Source organism: Lynx canadensis, chromosome B3 (genome assembly GCF_007474595.2).
Source record: "Lynx canadensis isolate LIC74 chromosome B3, mLynCan4.pri.v2, whole genome shotgun sequence".
Lineage (NCBI taxonomy): Eukaryota > Metazoa > Chordata > Mammalia > Carnivora > Felidae > Lynx > Lynx canadensis.
The window spans coordinates 30,160,072-30,184,646 of NC_044308.2; the positions used below are offsets into that span (position 1 = coordinate 30,160,072).

The 24,575-nt window shown below is 39.8% G+C and overlaps 1 protein-coding gene across 2 annotated transcripts in view; it reads left to right on the forward strand.

Moving 5' to 3' along the window:
• The window catches only part of HMG20A (high mobility group 20A), a 68,707-nt gene extending 48,309 nt beyond the window's left edge, over nucleotides 1-20,398 (forward strand). For both annotated transcript variants that reach the window (XM_030317640.2, XM_030317641.2), the window contains 7 exons: nucleotides 1,301-1,513; nucleotides 4,995-5,127; nucleotides 6,006-6,037; nucleotides 12,749-12,824; nucleotides 13,534-13,749; nucleotides 14,439-14,581; nucleotides 17,915-20,398. In XM_030317640.2, the coding sequence (XP_030173500.1) occupies nucleotides 1,301-1,513; nucleotides 4,995-5,127; nucleotides 6,006-6,037; nucleotides 12,749-12,824; nucleotides 13,534-13,749; nucleotides 14,439-14,575 (807 nt within the window). In that variant the 3' untranslated portion in view covers nucleotides 14,576-14,581; nucleotides 17,915-20,398. The remainder of the gene's footprint in view (nucleotides 1-1,300; nucleotides 1,514-4,994; nucleotides 5,128-6,005; nucleotides 6,038-12,748; nucleotides 12,825-13,533; nucleotides 13,750-14,438; nucleotides 14,582-17,914) is intronic.
• Nucleotides 20,399-24,575: the final 4,177 nt, after the last annotated feature.

A 24,575-nucleotide genomic window follows, 5' to 3' on the forward strand; every position in this document is an offset into this window, starting at 1 on the left:
AAGATGAAGAGCCGGATGCTCAATCAACTGAGCCTTTCCAGCGCCCCATCATCTTTTTTCTTACTTTAAAAGAGCTGATTCTTTTCATGTTGGCATCCTTTAAGATTATAATGAATGCTTGAAGCTTCTTAAACATCTTAAAATCCTTAGTAGCTTTAATGTTACTAAGTTTACAAGACAAAATCAGGGGGGAAAAAAGCTGATAGCAAATACACCATTTGCCCAGTGGTGAGTAATTCATATTAATTTGGAGGACTACAGTACTATAATTAATATTTTAATGTTTTTGTCGCATTTCATTTATTTTTCTCTTTGAAAGAAGAATTCTTGTATCCATAAAAGTTTATTAAGTGATAGGCTGTGTGTATTTGTAAAATTATGAAGCAAAAGTGTGAGGGAGCTTTCATCTCATTAAAAGACAAAGAGATGGGGGGTGCTTGGATGGCTTGGTCAGTCTCTCTGCCCCTCCCCTGTTCATGTGCTCGCTCTCTCTCTGTCTCTCTCTCTCTCTCAAAATAAATAAATAAATAAACTTTAAAAAAAAGAAAGACAAAGAGAAAGGGCTGTGGTAAAACATCAGTAGTACCTCAGTCCTTTCTTTAAACTTTTTTGAGGTGATTTCATTTTTTGATGTAACTCATAACATGTAAAGACCTCTGACTTTATAAAATAAACATCTTAAGGAACAAGTCATCAAGGCAAAAAACTAAGTATTCATTTTGGATATATTATACTTGATGAAATTTAGCTATTAATTTAGAAATCTATATGTTGTCTACTGTGGGAAGTGAACTGGTCTTTGAATGGTATCAATGAAAAACATCCTTCACGAATGATTTTTAAGCCCTGTACTACAACTTGTCTCTTTGCCCAGTGTTTGTGACATCTTGTTCTGATCTACCATGACAGTGTCTGCTTCTCGGGCACAGTGCTATGTATGTGCTGCGTTTCTCATTTAGGAAATTCCCCTGTCAGGAGTTAGGACTTGTTAAGTGCGTATGAAGGCCAAAGTGTACATGATCATGGTGCCCCTTCTTCTCATCAGTTAGGATTAGCCCCTTAATGTAACAGTCTGTAGTGTGGTACATGAAAGGATGTGCAGATGAACCATCTAGAGTTCCTTCTTGAAGACTGCATTGCAGTCATTTGTACCTATGACAGATTTGGAGAGCTTTGAATATCTAGGCTCCTAATAGTAGGAAAATGCAACTCTTATCCTGTTGTGTTCGTTTGTTTTATTGTTGTGTTATTTGGGTGGATTTTGTAATTTGGTTTTTGGTTTTTTTATTTTGTCTTACAGCAAAGAAGTAAACGAGGAGGTTGGTCCAAAGGAAGAAAGAGGAAGAAACCTCTTCGAGACAGCAACGCACCCAAATCCCCCCTTACAGGATATGTTCGATTCATGAATGAGCGTCGAGAACAGCTTCGAGCAAAAAGACCAGAAGTCCCATTTCCAGAAATCACAAGGATGTTAGGCAATGAATGGAGTAAACTGCCCCCTGAGGAAAAACAGGTAATTGTTCCTATTCCTGATCCTCTGCTTGGTTTTGATTATGCCTCAAAAATAGCTTCCATCAGAAAAGCAAAGAGGATGGGTGGTTGATTCTTCAATTTTGTCATGGGGCGTAGAAGAACAGAATAGCAGGATTCATCATAACTCTTTTCTCTAGCACAGTGGTTTTTGTACTGTTTCAGGATCTGCTTCAGGGGTACAAGCAGGAGGGCCCCTAGCAGCCCCCCTAAACCAAAGCAGCTCTACTCTTATTTGATTTATATGCTGAGAGTTCATATAAGAATTTTATAAAAAGTGATTCAATATTAAGAAATTAAGAAATCTGTTGATATAATTTATTCTACCGAGTCAAATGAAAAGTCAGGAGTTCAATAAGAAAAGGTCATTTGATAAAATTCTGCTGTTCACATAAGATTTTTGTTTAATTTTTTTTAACGAGTTCTGGCAAATTTAACCTACTATGAAAAATAAAGCAAGAACTATTTGAATTCCTCTCTAAGCAAAAACTAACACTGTTGCCAAACTGAAACAAATCCATTTGTTAGAGAGGGTTGAGAGGAATTAAGGACAAGATAGCCACAAATTGGTTGAAATGCCACAAAAGCAGAATGATGGTAGGTTGTGGGAGTGGCGTGGGGTTAAAAGTTCCCAGCATTCTCAGCATCTAAAAGATAGCTATATTTCTTTTATGTCTCATACTCTTTACAAAGGATTCCAAACAAACAAAAACCAAATTGAAAAATACTCTGGGGAATTAACTGAATTCAGAAAATTTCAAGGAGATTATATTAAGTTGCAACTTGAAGCTCTTTGTGGTAGCCAGCAAGTAGAAACCAGTGCATATTGTCCATTATCTTATCCCTAATGTATAAACGAATCGTGAGCTGTACGTACTCCATACTTCATTGTTTACTCTTTTGTTTTTAATTTCTTAATTTCATAATTAATACATGCTCTTTGTTTAACATGTTTTTAAGATGATGCAGAAGTGTGTAAAGGAAAAAGCAAAAGTAACATTAATTTTCTCCAGAGATAACCACTATTAGGTAGGGCAAAGGTTTTAGTGTTTGTTTTTAACTTTTTTTCTTTTTACTGTTTATTTATTTTTGAAAGGGGAGAGAGGCAGAGAGAGGGGGGTACAGAGGATCCAAAGCAAGCTCTGCACTGACAGCAGAGCCCAAAGCAGGGCTCAAACTCACCAACCGTGAGATTGTGACCTTAGCCGAAGTCAGACACTTAACAGACTGAGCCACCTAGTTGCCCGTTTTTAACTTTTTATTTTGAAAAAATTTCAATGTACAGAAAGTTACAAACACAGGATAGTACAAAGAATGGCTAAATACCCTTTACCCAAATTCACCCGTAGTTAACATGTTTTACCCCGTCTGTCCATTTGCATATGCACTTACACTCTTCTGGGCAAGCTACACATACTAAGCACTCACGCTCACTTGCTTGTGTGTGCATGTGCGTGCTCACTCTCTCTCACTGACATACCCACGTGCATGCACACTCATGCTTGTGTGCTTTCTCTCTCACACACACACACACACACACACACACACACACACACCTTTTTTCAAAATCATTTGAGAGTAAGTTATATACCTCATTGCCCTTCACCCCTAAATATTTCAGTGTACATTTCCTAAAAGTAGATATGTTTTCTCACACATAGTTTCATTATCAACTGTATAATTTCATATTAACACAATATTTTTATCTAATTTACTGTCTATATTCCAATTTTGTCAGTTGACCTAATATCCTTCCTCTGTGACATTTTCCCCCTCCAGTTCAGATTCCAGTCCAGGGCAGGGTTTTGTGTTTCATAGTCAGAACTCTGGATTCCTTTAATCTGGGATATTTCCACAGTCTTTCTTTGTCTTTCATGACATTGATATTTTTTTAAGAATGCAATCCCGGGGCGCCTGGGTGGCGCAGTCGGTTAAGCGTCCGACTTCAGCCAGGTCACGATCTCGCGGTCCGTGAGTTTGAGCCCCGCGTCAGGCTCTGGGGCTGATGGCTCGGAGCCTGGAGCCTGTTTCCGATTCTGTGTCTCCCTCTCTCTCTGCCCCTCCCCCGTTCATGCTCTGTCTCTTTCTGTCCCAAAAATAAATAAACGTTGAAAAAAAAAAATTTAAAAAAAAAAAAGAATGCAATCCCTCCCTCTTTCTCCACCTCCTTTTTGTTTACTTCTAATGAACATTGCTCATTTTGTACTTGTCTAATGTTTCCTTGTGATGACATTGAGTTATGCATTCTTAGAATACTGCATAGGTGGTATTGTGTCCTTCTCTGGGTATCACATGTGCAGGCACACAGTGTCCTTTTATTCCTTACTGGTAATGTTAATTTTGCTCTCTCGATAAAGTTTTTTTATTCTCTTTTACAATTAATAAGCAATCTGTGGAGAGACATTTTAACAACATACAGAGTCCGTTCCATATCGACGTCCCCCCTAGATTTAGCATCCACTGATGACTTTTGCTTGGTCTAATCTTTACCGTGAGGGTTGCAAAATGATAATTTTCCAACTCTAGCACTCCCTTCACATTTACTGCTCAGCTTTCAGCATTCTAACTTAAGCAAGAACCCTTTTCCTCCCTGCTGTTTGTTATTTATCGTTGGTATGAGCATACTAATTTTTGTCCCCAAAGGTTTATAATTTTATTACTGTACTTCAGTATTGGGGTACTTAAATTGTCCCATGTTTGACCAGTCGGGTGTCTTCTACATCTGACTCTTGTGCAAGACAAGGTTTTTAATGTAATATCTGACTCTAGTTTGTGTCCATTTAAAAGCACTATTTTTATACATTATTTCTTAAACCTAATTGCTGAATGAAAAGGACAAGGCACTAAACAAAATTATCCTGTTGGATCAATGACTTTATTTAAATAATTAATAGCACAAAGAGTGCAGATATAGGCTCTGTCATAGTAGTCCATTTTAGGTCCATAGGATGAGGTCATTCCTTTTTATGTTCTTTGTGTCTCCCGGCTTTCGTGCTCTACTCTTCTGGCTCTTAAAAGGCCAATTGATGTATGAGATCATTCTCTCAGAATGGGTTGGGGATAGAGAAACAAAGTAATATTCCATCCTTTCTCTTGGGAAGACTAAATATGCTATGTGGTGTTCAGTCCTCTTGAGGACTCTAGTGGCCATGTATAGGTCTGTCTGTGGGATTAGAGGAATAACTGTAATGTCTTCATATGAATACTTTATGAGAATGATCTCAATAGAACTTGTCTTCATTAAGTTAGAAAATGTAATAGTGTAAAGAATTAGAATCACCTATTTCTTTTATAATTGAGGGATTATATATTTTTCTATCCATATGATTTCTTTATTCTCCCTTAGAGCTTATCCCTCATATACTTTCTTCCCATATTCTAATTGTCCTCTGTTTTCTTCAATGAGTTCACTAATATTTTACCCAGATGTGTTTCTTGAAAATAATTCCACATTTCTTTCCTAGCGCTACCTTGATGAAGCAGACAGAGATAAGGAGCGTTACATGAAGGAACTGGAGCAGTATCAGAAGACTGAGGCCTACAAGGTCTTCAGTAGGAAAACCCAGGACCGTCAGAAAGGCAAATCTCATAGGCAAGGTATCAGAACCAGAATGAGATGTTTTTGTAGTTTGTTGTGCATGACAGAGTGTCACAAAGCCTATTGTTAGCGTGATAAATGTAAAAGGTAAGTTTCCATCGTTTCTCTATTATGCCACATTCACAAACATACCTTGGAATTTTATTAAAATCATATTACTCTCATTTAAAAATCTCAGTTGCATTTCCATATCCAGGGTCAATAATTTGATTTGTGTTCCAAGACCCCTCTTAGTTGCCTATGCTTTTTTTCCTAATTCCGGGGTTAGGCATTTCTCTGCCTCTAAACAAGTCTGTCTGCTAAACTACATACCTGCCTTTCTTTGACACCACTAAGCCTTCGTGCACCATTTCTCCCACCCTTCAGTGCTCATCCTTTTCATTCATTCATGCATTCATGTATTCGTGTACTCAAACACTACATGTTGAGCTTTCATATATTGTCTACCAGGCTTTATTATACCAGGCTTTCACCTAGGCATTAAGGATGCAACAGTGAACATGACAGACAAGATCCCAGTCTTCATGGATTCTTGTTCTCTGTTAAAATTGTTCATCACACCCTTCAAGTCTCCCCTTTCTTCAGGAGACATTGCCAGAGAAGCCCCACCTCCCACTAGTCTGTCATTCCTTAGCCATTGCATCTTCTCCACATTTGGGCATCTTGCCTGCTAAACTTTAATGTTGTACAAACAGCCTATGGTGTGTGTCTCCTGTCCGCTCTCCCACTCTGTTCTCCTCAAAGGTCAGAACTGCATCTGCTGTTTCTCTTGTGTCTAACTAACTAACTGTAGTGCAGCACAGTTCATTTGCTTGGGTTTTGTTATTGTTTTGTTTTGTTCTTGAAACTAATGTTCTCTTATTCTTTCATATTTTAGATGCAGCCCGACAGGCCACTCATGATCATGAGGTAATTAGCTTTCTGTCTTACGTATCATATATCTATTTATAATAATGTTGCTGTTTGTCATGCTTTTGGACCTTTCTTTTCTTTTTTTTCTTTTTTTTTTTCTTAATGAATGGCATATTATTTCCTATCACATAATTCATATTGGGTGAGTTGCTTTTGCTCAAGGATTCTTACTATATGGCGGGCACCTATCATGAGTCTGTCCTTGAACTACAGCCCCTAACTCCAGTCCTTGTGGTCCAAGAATTTTATTGCCTTCAAATGCTAAAGATGGCTGGAATTTGGAGTGAGGTATAGAAATGAAGACCAACTGAAAATCATAACTTAATCATAGTTTTTCATCATCAGATATCTCACTCTGACTCTCAGAAAGTTGTTTTTAAGGGAATTCCACATTTAGTTAAAATGAACTATTCAGCCACAGTGTCAGTGGAGCACAAGTGACAGTATCTTGGTTCCTAGCTTACAGGCACTTATTTGTTTACTGGCTTTTTCCCCTCCGTTTGGTTTAGCCTGTCATCCATAGGATTTGGGCCTATGTTCCTATATAGGATTTTAGGCCCATGTGTCTTGGCTATGTGTCTTGGCAAAGAGAGCTTTAAATATATAGGTAGCCCAAGGTTCACATATGGTTATAAGAAAATAAAATATTTTGGTAATTCCATGCTTTACAATACTCAGTGACTTTTCATCGCTTATCAAATTCCATTCACCTCAGCAATCTGAGTCTTCTGTAATCAAGTCCCACCTTCCCTTTCCAAATACCTTAACTCCCATGTTTCCCATGTATATCTTACATACTTAGCTAAAAAGCCTTTACTACTCATTGTCCTCCACGTGCCCCCATCCCTTTCTGCCTCATGCTTGTGCTCATATTCTTTCTTGCATGAAAATACTTCTGTCTGTCACTCAGTTTTCCCATTACCCTTCCCCATCACCCCATTCTGCCTCGCGAAATTCTAGCCATCCATCAAACCCGGTTTCAAGTTCCATTTCCTCTTTCAAGCTTTTCCTGTGTCTCTAGCTTCCTTTAACCCTCACAGCTCTCTCTGTTTCTCATCTGCAGTCAGCTGCTCTAGCTAAGATGTTGAGATTATTCAAGTGCTTCTGTTCTTCACATTCCTGGATTATAATCTCTTCAAAGGCACCCATGGTCTAGTTTCCATCTTGTACCCACCCCATTACCACCTAGCATGATGTGCGTGCATTGGGAGGTCTTCCAGAAATACTAATTTTTATACAAAACCCATTTGTTTAAATAACAGCGGAAATTTACAAAAAAAGAATTTTCTGTTGTAATCTTGCGTGCATTTGGCTTTTTAAGAAATAATTTTTTCAAAATAATAACTTACTTCTCTTGGGGCTGTAGTTCTCATACCTAATTTGGCATTGGTGACCTTCAAAACATAGAGAAAACATTTAGATTAACAAGTCAAATAGATTATTTTTAAGTTATTTTTAATGCTTTTTTAAGTTTTATTTTAGTGTTTATTTTTAAGAGAAAGAGAGGGAGAGAGAGACAGAGAGAGAGTGAGGAAGGGGCAGAGAGAGGGAGACACAGAATCTGAAACAGGCTCCAGGCTCGAGCTGTCAGCAAAGAGCCTGATGCAGGGCTCAAACTCACTAACCATGAGATCGTGACCTGAGCCAAAGTTGGTCGCTTAACCAACTGAGCCACCCAGGCACCCCATCAAATAGACTTATTGCCATCCATGAATTAGAAAGTAAGAAGCATAATAAATACTAGCATTTTATTCTTCAAATAAATCCTATGAAAATATAGACATATGACATCTCCTGACATCTCCGTGCTCTAATTAGGGTGAAATAGTATGATATTTTTTACTTGAGAAACTGTATGTATACTTTATATTTAAAAGCCTAATCGAATAGTGTTGCAAGCTTTTCGTTTTGCCAGATACTTATATAATTACTTATTTCTCTCTTTGTTTGTGTGCCCACCTACCCATATCATGAGATTTCCATACTTCCTTTTTCCCTTATTAAGCATCCTTTATAACTTCTCTATCCTTAGTGGTTGCAAAAGAGAATTTGGACAATAATCTAAAACATTAGATCTCACACTTTCTAGTCAACAACTGATTAATTCCTTTCATCACTATGAATTTTGCTGGCCAAATTATATGTGGCATTTTTGTCGTCCGTAAGGTTTATAGTTTTGGTCAGGAAAGATTTAGTAGATTTACTCAGTCCCAGAAACTCCTGCTGATGATTTGAGAAATGAAGCTTTTTATTAAATGAGGCTTTTTATTTATTAAATGAAGCTTTTTATTTTTATTTACATGATTTAGCATGGTATGGATTCGATTTATGAAAAAGGGATAAATCTCTATGTGATTCCCCTATTTTAGGATTAGATACATGTTAAATCAAAGGAAAACAAGAGGAGAGTAGACGGACAGCCAGCAGTAGTTTCTCAAATGTGTATACAGTGGGCTCTGTAAGTCTGTCTATTGGCATGTCCACATCAGGATAAAGCTCTCTTAGCAAGGTTATTGACCCAATTAATGTCCCTCACTTTATCAGATTTTATTTTACATTGAATCATATCTTTCTTAAACTTGGTAATTTCAAAACAATTGAAATAAAGAAATAGTTTGACAGTTTTTAAACATAGTTACATAATGATTTCCTTACATATAACTTCTTAGTATAGTAGTTCAGAAAAATAAGAAAGCACTAGGAGTGAAAAGCAGCCACAGAATTCCCCATGGAAAGGATGAACCGAATCAGGCTTTAAAGATTCCTCAGGTTTTGTGGGGGGCACCTTGAGGAGGGTAAAATGACTTGAGCAGAGTTATGAGTAAGTTAATAAAAGAGCAAGTATCTTGCAAAGTGCCTAAAACATCATAGCTTTTAAATACATGCTTACTTCCCTTTACTTATCCTATTAGGAGTAAAATGACAAATGTAGTAGAATATTCTTCAAGAATATTCTTCACTTCAAAAAGACGAAGACCTCAGAAACTCTCTCAACTGACCCCACCCCCACCCATTTTGCAGGCAAGAAAAGTGACTTGCCTGAGACAGGAAAGAACTTCCCCAGAATCACTTACTGAATTACAGGCAGAAGTACGAGTGAGATGCAGGCTTCTGTATCCCATTTTGGCATTCTTGGCTGCACATGCCACGCTAAATGGAACAAACTAGTGTTGAAAGTGAAAATGGGCTGGTTGGTCACCAAATTTGTCTCTAATTAAGACAGAAATTATTTTGTTTGTATAAAGAAACCTATTATATTCCTAAGTGGAACTTGGATTCCTAAGACATTGTTACCATGGCAGGTGCTCATGAGCTAAAGAAATCTGACCTAAAAGCCACTTGAGTGTCCTGCATAGCACTGGGGCACTGGGACTGGTACACAGCAGTAAGAGTGTTCCCTAAGGTAAAGGGACCTTGAGCAAAGCATGTCACATTCTATGAAATTCTGGCCTTGAACCTAGATCACAGCAAAATAGATTCAGTTCGAAAGGGCCCCTGTTCTTTTACCCTCCACTCAATATAGAGAATAAAAAACCTAAGTAAAGGGCATTTTTGCTCCCCTTAGACCAAAAGCCAGCCTTCTAGACACAGGAGTCAACTAGTGTTACTCTCAGAAAGCATCTACATCTCATGTGAGGACTAAGATAGAAACAATAATTTTGTTTCTCCCTTAATTTATGAGAAATGACAAAATGACACTCAGCCTGAACAAATTAGACCCTTTCAATGAAGAGGTAATGAAATCCTTATGATTTTAATCCCTTGAGCGATCCTTGGAACAGCTTAAGTATATCGGAGCCCCCAGGAGGATCCTCTCCATGCCGAGTAATGTACTCAGTAATGGAAGAGTGCTGATGGTTTTTATTACCACTCTTCCGTTAAGTAGAATTGCTGTTGCCTTTCAGAGACTGAACAGTTTCATTTAATTGCTTTCGTGTTTCTTCTTTTGCACTCTAAGACTGTACCAACGGGCAGTGTGTTAATGTACCTACACGGTACTATTCTCTGCTCTTATGTATTTAGCTTGGTTTGGGCCACTCTGGCAAAGAGGAGAATTATCTGTCTGAGGAGACTCAAGGCCTTGGAGAGACCTCTTGGTACCACAGAATTGGGGGGCGAGCATCCCTCCCTACCTAACTAGCAGATACTTAGACCTGTGACTAGGTGACTGATCTCATATGAACCTGTAAAGTTAAGTAGGAGACTGAGCAAGGTAGCATGATAAAGTCATAAGACTATACGAAGTCATTTGTGGACTTGTATCTGTTACACCTTGTTCATGTTCAAATTGTATGTCATAAGTTTTCTATTTTCCTATAGCAACCCAGCAACAGAGTTAGAGCATAGGTAAGCCAGCAGAGTCCTGAGAAAGCCACTATGAAATATGTCTAGGATCCTTTCTGGCACCAACTCTTCTTGCCCATGCATTAGTTCTCCTAGAAACCACCAAGAACTGGCCCAAGGTAGAGCTTTGCATGTTGAAATTGGGGCTTTCACTGATAATTTTGTTGCTTATTTTTAAATTGATCTGGGAAACTTTGCTTGCCTTCTTTAAGAGATAAAGGTAAAAATTAAGTGCTCGGAAAGTTTCTTCAGGTAAATACATAGTTTTTCAGACTTAACATCTTAGATGTCTCTCTTGATCAGCTGCCATTGGCAGGCTGTTCATACAACCCAGCCCCCTTACAAGGCAGATGCCAAAATGAAAATGGAAGCTTGGTTGTCAGAATTCCCTCACAGACTGTTAACTGCTTAGCTTTTTACTGGGCACCAATCATATTTGTGTTCAAAGATAATAAAAGGCTAGTGGCAAGAGTTAGGAAAGATGCATTCTATCTCTGGCTTTAAACATGTTTTTGTAGGAATGTTTTGTTTTTTTGTTGTTTTTTTTACCGTTCTTTATGTTATAAAGATTTTGGAATCTTCAGATCTCACTAGCAATTCTTCAGTACTCATTTCCCACTGTTGTCTTTACCATCTTATGTAAGATTTTTTTTTTTTATGTAAGATTTTAAACATTGTGCCAATACACTTATAATCTATATTCCTAATCCTTTCAACTTCAAATTCATTGTAGAAATTCCAGCCAAGGCATCTTGAAATTGGCTTTATTCTTAAGGGTCACTGTGGAATATATTTTGCAGTAGTTTTGTGAGACCTTTATTTTTAAACTTTATTTTTAAATTCACCAAATTGGCAAGTTAATTTTAGGCTTTGTTATTCTTTTCTATCACACATAATCCTGAATTTTCTCAGTTTTAGAGGCTAGTTATTTCTGACTTCTTGATTTTGTTTTTGTTTTTGTCTTTCCTGTGTTTGAAGAAAGTGTAAAAGATCCCCAACTATAGGCTGCGCCTATAAATGAGTAAAGTGGTGGTACTAATAGCATGCCATTATTATTGCTCATGATTGGCAGATCTCTGCTGAAAGTTCTTATTGTCCATTTGGCAAACTTAGAACAGACAGCCCTATCTCAGAGCATTTTACATGGATAACCAACAGAAGCCACTGAAAAAACATGTGGAAATTCCCATTCTCTATTCCTACCTCAATACTTGTATACTGTTGACTATTCAAAGCACAGAACTCAGAAATGGCTTCCAAATTCTCCATTAGAGAAACTTATGTAGGTTTTTTTTAAGATTTCTCATTGCACAGCAATTGTACACCTGAGAGAACTAAATATTTAACCTGCTTGAGCTCTATGAAAGGTGATTCCAGTGAAAAGGTGGAATTTCCCTCACACCTTCACTTGGACTGATCCTTGCTCACCCTACTGTTTCTTTAAGGAAGACATGGCCTTCAGGCCTTACCTATTTAAACACACACACACGTAACACACAGTGGAATATTACTTAGCCATAAAATAATAATGCAATTTTGCCATGGTTAGGCCTAGAGAGTATTATGCTAAGTAAAACAAGTCAAAGAAAGACAAATACCACATGATTTCATTTACATGTGTAATCGGAAAAAAATGGGAGCATCTGGATGGCTCAATTGGTTAAGCGTCTGACTCTTGATTTCGGCTCAGGTCATGATCTCATGGTCGTGAAATCAAGCCCCATGTAGGGCTCCACACTCAGCGTGGAGCCAGCTTAAGATTCCTTCCTCTTTCTCTCTCTCTCTCTCTCTCTCTCTCTCTCTCTCTCTCTCTCTCTCTCTCTCTCTCTCTCTCTCTCCCTCTCTCTCTCCCTCTCTCCCTCCCTCTCTCCCTCCCTCTCTCCCTCTCTCTCTCCCCCTCTCCCCCTCTTTCCCTCTATCCCTCTCTGTCTCTCCCTCTCCCTCTCTCTGCCTTTGCCCCTCTCTCCCTCCTCCCCTCTCCCCTGACCTTGTTCTCTCCCTCTCAAAACAAAACAACACAAGTTAGACAAACAAAAAGCAGTAACTGGCCCATAAGTACAGAGAACAAACTGATGATTGCCAGAGGGGAGGGATGTTAGGATAGTCAAAATGGGTGAAGGGGAGTGGGAGGTAGTCTTCCAGTTCTAGAAAAAGTAAGTCACTGGTATAAAAGGTATAGCAGTGGTTTTGTAATGGCATTGTATGGTGACAGATGGTAACTACACTTGTGCTGAGCACAGCATAATGTATAGACTTATGGAATCACTACACTGTACACCTAAAATTAATGTAACATTGTGTGTCAACTATACTTCAAGAAGAGAAGGGGGGAAAAAGAACTGTTTTGTTACTCTTGATTTACAGAAAGAAACAGAAGTAAAGGAACGGTCTGTTTTTGACATTCCTATATTTACAGAGGAATTCCTGAACCACAGCAAAGGTAATTACTAAAGTATCATTTTGTATTCCTCAGATTTGTCACAGGGGATTTCATTCTCAGGAGGGATTCATTGCTCAAAAGCAATGGTAGTGATATTCTCCACCCTAGGGCTAGTCTGGAAGAAGAAAGCTACTTTTTTTCCCACTCTCTAGCAAAGGTAGCTACTCACAAACCAGTGAATGAAAGCTAGACCAGTTTTGTTAAAGCTACTTTAGTTTCTGGATCAAAGGAAATAAATATGCATCACTAATTCAGTTGCTTTCAAACTCTTAGCCCAAAACCCTTTGTATAATAAAAGCTTATATGGGCATCCAGAATATAAAATGAGTAAGAGCAAAGCTGACCCCATTGCAGGAAAGATGAAGACCCACAGCTGTGCTTGCATCCGTCTCCCAGGATCCCCTTGCGAAGCCCTTCAGGCTTCTCATTGCATAGTTTTAAAAAACAAAACAAACATTGAAATACCAAGAATTGCTACTGTTCCTTGCAATTTTAAGTCGGAATATGACCAGCTTTAAGAATTAAAATAGCTCTGGGGACCCAGGCATTTTATTGCTGAAATTGCTATCTGGAAGGCTATAATGAGACTAGGGAAATGAGGTGGGGTAGCTAATTAGAGACAGCTAAGCAGAACTTCCTTGTAAGAGTCTTTGGGAATCCTCCGAGACTCCTAGTGCTACTTGTGTTCTGCGCGGGGGTGTGTCCTCAGCCCGGGAGGCAGAGCTCCGCCAGCTTCGCAAATCCAACATGGAGTTTGAGGAGAGGAATGCAGCCCTGCAAAAGCACGTGGAGAGCATGCGCACAGCAGTGGAGAAGCTGGAGGTGGATGTGATCCAGGAGCGGAGCCGCAACACGGTCTTACAGCAGCACCTGGAGACCCTGCGGCAGGTGTTGACCAGCAGCTTTGCCAGCATGCCCTTGCCTGGTAATATCACACTTCCCCGAGCACTTTGGTGGTGGGGGCAAGGGAGCAGCTGCTATTTGTGTTGGTAGTGGTGGGGTAAGGCTGAAGTCTCCCCACCAAGAGGAAAATCAGTAAAATAAGGGTTTTCCTCCCTCAGAGTTTTCTGGGGGGTCACGTAATAGTATCTCCATATTGGCTACGATCATCCACAATTTTAGACTCTCTGGTCATTTAAATTTTTCTCCAATTACATTTTATATAATTTACTTTCCTTTCTGTTAAGCTTAACTTGATATTCAGAATAATGGAAACTGAGTAATAAATCCTGAATAGGGCATTTTTCTTATATATGTTTGTTTGCTTTGTAATTCTGTTTTAATGGGAAGGAAGAGAAAAACAAACACTAGTATATTTTATATACTCGTTCATGTTAAGGATAATTGCAGCAGAAAGCAGGGAGTCTCTAACATTTTGTTATATGCAGCTACTCCTATGTACTGTATAGCAATTATATAGCCCATCATTTTATTCAATCTCTGTGGATTAATTTCATTTCTTTGAGGTCTAAAAGTCTCATCTGAAATGAAAACCTGGTCTGTGGAGTGGACCACATTAGAGTCATAGTTGCCTTAACTTGGAGTCACTTAACTGTGTTATGGTTGAACTGAATAGGGAGGATTTTCCTACTTTCTCTTCTTATCTCACTTCAGGAAGTGGAGAGACACCTACAGTGGACACCATTGACTCATATATGAACAGACTGCACAGTATTATTTTAGCTAATCCCCAAGACAATGAAAACTTCATAGCTACAGTTCGAGAAGTTGTGAACAGGCTTGATCGTTAGGGAATGGTGAGTGCTCACTGATGCGATATGTATGTGCCAACACGTCATCAAAAATAAGAAGGCAGTAGACTTTCTCAGTACTACTAAAACCCTGGCATTACATCAAATAAATGAATTGGAGACTTGATTAAAATCACTGTTACATGATTACTCAATGTAATAAATAATGTTAGAAAAGAGTTTTTTCTCATGCATGCCTCAGCGTGGTTAATGGAAAGAGCATGATTTTTTGTGGTTGAACCTCCATTCCAGCTTTGTCAGTTATTAGCTGTATTCTCCAGTGTCAGTTTCTCAAAGTGTTTTGAAGAGAGAATGGGAAGCTTAGAGGAAATCACCCCCCAAAACATCACTTAAAACAAAATAAATGTCACTTAATTGTTAAACTTCCTTTTCCCTGGAAAATACTAATGATAACGTACAACAGCAATCACTGAGACGTTGTATGTATATAAAATCTACATGAATAAGAAGCTTTTTATTCACCACTCAATATCAGAGTAACTATTTGTATGTTAAATGTTAATATGAACTATCCCTACAGTGAAACAGCTATTGCCCTGTTTAAATAGATTTAGAGTTTAAATTTTTTTTTTAATGTTTATTTATTTTTGAGAGAGAGAGAAACAGAGTGTGAGCAGGGGAGGAGCAGAGAGAGAGGGGGAGACACAGAATCTGAAGCAGGCTCCAGGCTCTGAGCTGTCAGCACAGAGCCCAACACGGGGCTTGAACTCACGAACTGTGAGATCATGACCTGAGGCGAAGTCAGACGCTTAACTGACTGAGCCACCCAGGTGCCCCTAAACAGATTTAGAGTTTAAAGGCAGGGGTGGGGCAGGGGGGCACCTGGCTGGCTCAGTTAGAAGAGCACTTGAATCTTGATCTCAGAATTGTGAGTTCCAGCCCCACATTGGGTGTTGAGATTACTTAAATAAAATAAGAAAATAAAAAGACTTTAAGTAGATTTAAAAACTAAACTCTCAATAAGGAAAAAAGAGAGGAGAGAGAAAACAAGCCCTTTAAAAATATATTCAACAAATGACTAGTAGTAGTTCCTCTTAGAGAAGAAAAGAAAAAAATACATTTCCAGAAAGTCTGTCCGTATAAACTTTTTGGTATGAATGGTCAGTCATCAGCTGTCATTTCTTAAATAGAACTCGTAGGTGTTCACTTAAATTCCTAGAGCTAGGGTGCCCTGTAGTGTGCCATCCCACAGAATTGACAACCCTTTGGTCTGCAGGCCCATTCCTGCAAACGTAGAAACTGTGGAAATCCTAGCCCCATATGATGAGGTGGCCATATATGGATCCAAAAACAAGAGGGGACAGCAGGATAGGCTTCTTACACTGGCCAGTCATGGTTTTGAATCTTTATTTATTTGTCCTGCAGGTACGTGAGCACACTCATACACACGTTCATATTGTGGCATGGTTTGGGCCTTGAGCAAAATGTATAAGAATAAATAATTAATAAAACCCATGATTCTTGTCTAATGAGGCAACATCTGCTAGCAGAGACAAAAGCAGTAGTCTCTATCCTCCTCGGCCATGCCATTGGATGGTAACTGTGTGAGACAATGCGTGATATGTTAGCCTCTCCTGTGCCCTGATGGGGAAAGGATTACCGTCCTGGATTACCGTCTAGTGTGTAGCCAGATGGAACCGACCATACTTCTAAGAGATGACTGGACTCCCTACAGAATAAAGAAGTGGCATTACTGCTGCTGTTTGCGAAGGGAACAGCTTGTAAATCTAGGCCTGGGATTTTCTGGAGCTCATCATCCTTCTCATTTTCACACAGTGTTTTCAATTAGCACTCTTGTAGGCTTGAAAAGAGAGAGCCGGGACAAACAGTGTGGAAGACTGTGAAAGAACACAGTGATTGATAACGTGGTGTCTCCTCACGTAGGTATAGGGCATTTATTGCAAGTTTTGAGCCAAAAGTGGTTTTCTATTTTGAGCATTTTGCCAGTGAGAAGACTCTCGTAAAGCCTTACCCATCCTGAGGATAGTTTAAACTGTAGTATCCATTCTCTGAGGTATCTTTGAAAACCTAGAATGTACCTGAAATACGAACCATTTTGTTACTACGGATTCTTACAATCCAGCCATGCAAACCTAACTAAGAGTAGATAGTTCCCCACACCCCTCAAAACTGTCAAATGAAACAATTATAAAGACTGTGATTAATACTAGCTTGGCCTCATTATACAGATATGTACAGACAGCTAGGCCTGATGTCCCCAGCATTCGTGGTGCAATTAATTACTCTGACATGAGCTTGGCAAAGGTTTCATCCACTGTTAGGAGCCAGTGAGTGATGGGAAGCCAGTGTTCTACGGTTTTAGAAGAGCATATTCGAGCTGGGAGGGACCTTTAGAAATCCCAACATTTTACATAGGAAGAAACTGAGTCACAGAGAGGTGAAATTTCTTGCCTGAAAATACCTAAGTAGAAGAGTGCAGAATCCAGGACTAGAACACGTATACCCAAATTCTAGTTCAGTGGGGTTTCTAAAACATTGCTATAAGGAGGTGGGGGCAGGTATAAGGGGAAGGCACCAAAAACCTTGGAATACAAGTGTTAAGATAAATAGGAGGTAAATAGAAAAACTTACAATCCAGTGATTAAATGTTATAAAAATTTGGTCAGCCCATTTAAAAATTATTTTTATGGACATATAGTGGAAGACTTGCCCTAGTTGTCACCTTTCTCTGTATCTAACCTAGAAAAAAAGTAGGGCTGGGAGGAAACCATGGGGGCAGTTTCACATTGAGAGGTGACCATGTTACATAAGCTGTCAAAATCCATATGTTGCTTGATTTCAGTTTAACCAAATGAAAAATGTTTGGCTCTTTGAGGAATTGAAGGAAAAAAAGCCCTTTCTTACGCAATTGCATTTTTAGCAATGTAAGAAAATTTATTGATCCTGTGCACACAATACATTGCTATATATATGCCAAAGTTTTTAGATTTATACTTGAAGAAAATTGGTTTTGATTGATTATACATTCTTTGGTCTAAAATGGAGTACTAATTTTCCATCATCAGATTTGGCCCCAATAGTCGCTTTTCTGTGTTCAGCTGACGATTTTCCTACCTCCCCACTGTTGCTGAACTGGAACTGAACCATGTTCTTCATTGAAATGTGATCTCAGACATCTCAGGGAGGTTGTCTGCTTGCAGCTTCATGCACTCTTGTTTACCCGAACCCTGCTCCTCGCCATAGCCCTCCCCAAAATAGAAGAGAGTATTTGTTTTTTTCTAACCCATAGCTCTAACCCTTTCTGATCAGTGCTCACCTTTTCGGTATCTTCATTGTTTTCTCCCTCTGGTTCTACAGGTCTTAGAGCTCCGTGGTGTTCTGTGAGTGGTTTTACTTGTGAGGAATGAGAAGCCATCCATGGAAATTTGAACTGAGCGGAGGCAGAGAGGGGGCACAGATTGCTCTGCTTGGGGAAGAACTGTCAGTTAGGAGCTAAATGCCTTCACCCCGGGAAGCCATGTGAGGGCGCAGCCAGAGGAACATGGATGCACTCTTCCTGTGGAACCGGCCTTGTGCAGCTTTGAAAGCGTACAGCCGCTCTCCCAAGTCTTCGGTTTCCTGTCATCTGCATTTCTGATCAAGTGGGTCTGCGGATATTCTGCTGACCGGGCAACCCTGACACTGACATCTTCTGCAGCAGAAAGGAAACCTTCTCATTGTTCCCCTTCAGATGGGACCCTTTTATCTGTGGCTCCAGTTTTCTTACCTAGCTGTCACTTTTTTTTTGTAATGCCTTTGGGGGTTATTTTTTATTTCCTTCACCCCCACCAAGTTATACATCTCCATTTTCTGACCTCTGGGCTTTGTTGCTCAGCTGGCTCTGAAGGAGAGTTTCTCTCATTGGACAGGCCCAGGCTTCTCCCATCATTGTCCTGCTGTGACTCCACAGAAAGGAGCTTCTTGTTGACAGTGTCCTGTGGAGCAGGCTGTGTTTCTTACCCCACATGGCGCTCAGTGGGTGCCAGCCCTCATCGAGGCTTTGTGATTGCTGCCCTGAAGGAGAATGCTCTTTCCTTCCTCCTTGGTACTGCCTGCTGTTTTCTAAGCATTGCTCCTGCACATACACGGTGTCCCAGCCCCAGCAAGGCTCTTCTGTTCCCATCTGTTGGCAGTGTCTTGTGGAGCATTTTCGCTGAGGAAAAGGTCACTGGTAAACAGGAGAGAATGGGGAAAGTCGTTTCTGATTTGGGATTGGAGAAAAGGGGAAAAAAAACAAAACAAAACCCAAAGTCTATCATGAGGGAAAACTGAGGGAATCCCTGTCTGCTTTAGGTGTACTGATGCTCCGGTGGGGATAGGTGGAAATGTTCAAAATAGTCTCTTGAGCTGACAAACAAGGGCACAGAGGAATTTGTCTTTCCTCTGTAGCCACAACTGCAAAATCTATGTCAAAAGGACAGGCTTCCCTTCCTTTTCCCCTCTCAGTAAGTGATTTTTTTAACACCACAAGGGGAGAGAGGTTTCTGATTCTCACCTCAGGGTTTGGTTTTGTTTTGTTTTGTTTTGTTTTGATGCTCTAGAGCACAAGGCTGACAGTTGCAGCTGAGATCTTTGGAACCAAAGTGGGGCATGCTGAGCCCATTGTCTAGGCACCGTGCCACTGAAGCAGGTGGAAATGTGTCCCCCTCACAATCTGCTCATAAGCCAGGGTGCAAGCCAGAAACCCCCTGTCGAGTTGCTGCCCCATCCTGTCTTCTCAGCATCTCCTTACCTGATTTCTTTATTAGCCCAAAGGAAAGAAAATAACAACAAAAGCAACCTTTTTGCAAAATGTTACGTGAGCACACATCAAATTTCCGTGCACTGAAGCCTACATACAACCACTTGACAACTTCCTAGAATAAGAGCCCATCGTTCCTTGTTGCTATAAACCTAGCTTGCTTTTCTGTATTTTCCTGTTTTTCTGCCCTCGCCTGCTGTTCCTGTCACTTCTCTCAGACTCCTTGCCTGCTCAGTCCAAGCTAGAACACCGTGTGTGTGGCAGAAGGACAGCCAAGCCAGTTCTGGAAGTTTGCGCTTGCCTTCTGCCAGACACTTTGTCTCCTTTCTTCTTTCCTCCTGATACTTGTCTCTTTCTCCTTTGTGTCAGTTTTGTGCACCTTTGTTAGCAGTGCTGTTGACCGGAAAGACTGCACCTTGGTCCAAAGATTGGTTCAAAGATCATCATTCTCCCGACTGTAGATAGGACATCTGACATTGATTTGAAACCTTTGCATATTCAGGAATGTCCCAGATCTTGGGAGAGAACTACAGTCTAAAACCATTGTCACAAAATACACAACCTGCTTTTGAAATCCCGGCTGTCTCGGTATCTACACACCTGACTCTGGTGGCTGGGATTCAGCTGCCACAAAACTGTCAGACTCTGTAAAGCAGGTCTGTGTTACCCCCCCCCCCCAGGAGGGGGTGAATGAGGTTACAGACTAACGCGGTACCTAATTCATGTTTCCCAATAAACCAGTAGCTATTCCTGCACACTTACATGTTCTTCTCAAGAAATTAGTTGTGGCCTATTCAGTGTTACACATTTCTTTTTTTTCTTTAATTAAAACCCAAGGAGCAGCTGAGGAAAGTTAAGACAAAGTGTTTTATTTCTGACAACATTAAATTTAAAAAAAAAAAAAATTTGTGTACATGTGTTTGGAACTGTTAAAATGCCAAGTTTTCTGTACAAGTGTTTTTGTAATTAAACTTTTAGATTTTCTTTGTTTTTGAAGAAGTTGATATGCTTGCTTGACACTTGCCTCATTAAAACTTTTCTACGTGGAATCCATCACCTCATTCCGTTTTCCCTGCATTGTGATGAAAAAAAGACCTACCTCCGCCTTTTCATCTTAAAGACTGTGTCAACTCTACGTTAATCATCAAGACTGTTATGCTTTTAAAGCATTAACACATTCATTTTACTAATTGCTTATTCAAAATGTGTCTTAGAGTTCAACTCTTTTAATGTATGTATAACAATACAGTGAGTTGTAATTCATGTTAATGTAGCAGTAGTATTCTGGAGGCAACTTGAAAGAAGTCTGATGTTCTCCCTTTTGACAGAAGAGAGGAGTTATCCTTAGATGCTTGCTTTTAAAAATAACCACTCCTTAACCAATCAAAATCATTTTTAAAGGAAATCTGTCACCCATTTCCACCATGCTTTTAAAATCCTAAGGATGAGGTAACCTGGTTTTCAAAGCCTGCTACTCTTCCAAGTAGCCAGTTGTGTCGTATTGGGTAGGATTTGCTTTTTCCCAGCCCGAGTTTCCTCTTCTGACAGAACACATGCCTCACAGCTCTCTTACACTGTTGTTAGAAAGATGGAATTAGGGAACAGAATTGTCCATGCTTTGGAGGACAGGAAGATTTTGTTACATGAGTGCCAAGAATTCTTGAGGTAACTCAGTTAGGATTGGGCTTGACGGTGCACTTAAGCTCACATAAGCAGAAACTTGAACAAGAAATGTGTCTCTCTCATGGAAAAGTATTCCAAAGGTTGACAGTCCCAGACCATGATGATGGCTCCTGTCCGCACCACAACATGGTTCCTTTCTCAGGGTCACCTTGTGGTCCAAAACAGCCACTTGACAATCAGCCATCATTTGAAATTCCTGGCAGCATGAAGAAGAGAAGAGGGCAAGGGCAAAGTGGGCAAACCCAGCTGAGTCAGCACCCTTTAAAGAGTCTTCCTGGAAATCACACTCAACATTTCCAGAACTCAGTCACATGACAGCATCAAACTATAAAGGAGGCCAAGAAATGTCATCTTTCCTTGGACAGTACTTCCCCCGATGATACATGAGTTTTAGTCACTTAAAGAAGAAAATGAATACAGAGTAAGCAACTAGCAGGTGTTATTCCATGCATGTTCTAAAACTCTAAAGCCAGCCCTGCTCTATTAGTGAGCAAGATGCATTACATTGCCTTTGCCTCTTGGCCATCTGAGAATGGCCATGTATACTTCCTAGGGACTTTTTTCCCCCCACTACACAGCCAAAAACCTGAAAACTAACTACAGTCTGAGTTAGCCTTTCCTATTCCCACCTTAGCTTCTTTCTCCCTTAGCCTTCCACAGCTGGCAGCCAGTCCTCTTTGGTAAAAGTCAACATAAACAGGTGGTAATATTTCCCCCAGTTGTTTGTTCCCTTTCTCTAACTGCAGCATCTGCTGGATTAAAACAACACCAGGATAATCTTTTCCTAAAGGAGGGGAAATTGAAGCATTACTTGGCGGAAAAGCTCACAGCTACTTCCTGCCCTCTGAAAGAATTTCCTGCCTTGCAACTGAGAGTTCCAAGGCAAGGGCTTTTTCTTTGTTTCATTTATTTGCCTTTTGACACATAGCCTGCACTTAAGAAATATGCTTCACAGTATCTGTAGAAATAAACACTAGCTCACATGGCAGCTCATAAAGGGATAAAGATTGAGAGTTGGAGCAGGTGAAATGTTCCTGTCCAGTCATCCCCTCATCCAGAAACCATTTCAGTTTAGTTTTTATGGGAATGTGTGTCCCCAGAGAGAAACTGTGCATAAATAATTCTAATGGGGCACCTTGTATTAAGAGCTTTAATAGAGGTAAATAATTTTTGGAGAGTAAAAGAATTGCTTGATCTCACCTGATGAGATGGTTTTTCTGTGATAGCAAGAGGGTTGGCAATGGGAATAGATCTGAGTCTTGAGGGATCAGCATCTTCACTAATAGAGCCTTTATCTGAAACATAAATGAAATATAAAAGTCCAACTGATAACCATCAGAGTTTTTCTAGTAGAGTTTGAGATAGCTGAAAATAAGAGTAGTTGGATTAATCGTAACTTCGATGAATGGTTTTGAAAGTGTGCTTTCAACTTAATAGGCCATTAAATCAAGTTGGTTAAAAGCATTTTTTTTTTTTAATAAAATGAAGAGAAACTGTCAGAATGCACTACGTATAGTAAGGTAAGTACTATTTTGTGAAACTTTTTCCCCCTTTTAGTTTATACACATGTGCTAGGTTAGGATGTATAATATGTTTCTTTCCGAGGAGTCAAAATAAAGACAGTCCGTGACAGTTTCACTGCGTCTGAAATTGGACGGAATTGCTGGGTTCCCGTTTCCTGAGCTTTGCAGTTTTCTACTGTGTAACTTTAGGCAAGTTGCTTAAACCAGTCGGTTTTCTCATCTGTTACACAGGGATATTTATAGTTTCTTTTGTGTAGATTTTATACGGGTTAAATTAGTTAATCCATGTAAAACTCTTAGTACCTATCACAGAATAAACACCTACATGTTAACCATAATATTTTGTGAAAGACTCCAGGGAAATGAGAACAACTGAACATACCATAGACCAAACACTCTGCTCTGCCTTTTGTATAAATTATGTCATTGAATTCTTCCCACAACCTTATAGAGTAGGACTACTGTACCCACTTTGCAGGTAAGCAAATTAAGACTCAAAGATGATAAGCAGTTTGCACAGTTGTACACCTGGGAAGAGACAAAGGATTCATACTCAGATAGTTCTGACCCCACTTTCTTCTGTAGCCAGACTGTCTTAGAGGTATTTAAGGAGACTGCCATGAGTTCAAAGCAGCAGCATAGCATGGTGGGGCTGAGAACGAGAACTAGACCGAATCATCCAAGGTTTGTTGAATGTCTTTCTTGTGTCAGGAGATATCCTAGGTCCCTGTCCCCATGGAGTTTATATCCTGCTGGGGGGAAAGAGACTATAAACAAATAACCTAACAGACTCCCCTCAGCTAGTTGCCAAGACAAGGTGAAATGCTACAAACTAAGATAGAGGAAAGGATTCTGTGAAAAAAGAAAGTTTCAAGACAGACCAGGTTGATTCCAAACAGCCAGCCCTGCAAGGATTTAGGGAATAGAAAGGCCAAAGTCCTGAGTCAGGGATGAGCTCTAGGATTTCAAGGAGGAAACCCATAAGGCTGAAACGGAGTAAATGAGAGGTGGAGTGGCTTTGAAGTTGCCTAGTAGGCAATAATGAGATCATGTTAGAGCCTTGTAAGGTGTGCTAAAGAGTTTAAATTGTATTCTAAGTGTAGTGTGAAGAGAGCTCTACACAAGTAAGTGACAGACCTGATTTATATTGTTCAAGCATCATTCTGGCTGCTGTGTACAGAACTGGGGAGGCAAGAGAAGAATCAGACCAATCAGAAGATTGGCACAGGAATCCAGGGGAGAAGTGACAATAGCTTGGCCTAGAGAGCAGAAAAGAGCAGATGGGGGCACCTGGATGGGTCAGTGAGTTAAGCGTCTGACTCTTAATTTCGGCTCAGTAATGGTCTCACAGTTCCTGAGTTCAAGCTCCAAGTCAGGCTCTGCACTGATAGCGCGGAGTTTGCTTGGGACTCTTTCTCTCCCTCTTTCTGCCCCTCCCCTGCCCACATGCAATCTCTTTCTCTCAAAATATATACATAAACTTTAAAAAAAAAAAAAAAAAAGAATAACTGCCTAGATTTTTTTGGCTTGAGCAACTGGGTAGTGAATAGAAGTGCCATTGCCTAAGACATAAGGATTGAACATCATGGAGGAGAAAGCAGAAGTTCTGTGTAGGACCTGCTAAATGTGAGAGTCAACCAGCAGATTAGACCCTGTGCAAGACACTTACATCTCTCTGCTATCCATTAAAAATTTCCTTTCAGCTCTTAAAAGTCTGTGGTTCCTTCAGATTCTAACTTCAGATCAGTGTTTGCTAACATTCCTTCCAGCCTCAGTGCACACGCACACACGAAGATCCACTCAAGCTGTTGAACTATGAAATTAAGGAATGGTCTCCTTTTTAATTCTTCAAGCTCCTTAGGAAAAGAATTTTTCAAACCTTGCATTTGCATTTGTTAAAGTTTGGCGTAAAGTAGCTGAATGTTCTAGGATATAAAAATCATACCATAACCTGATGGTTAGAAAATCCTGGGGCAAGTAATGGAAAGCGTCTGCTTGAAAGAGACTTGGCCGATGCATATTTGGCATCATT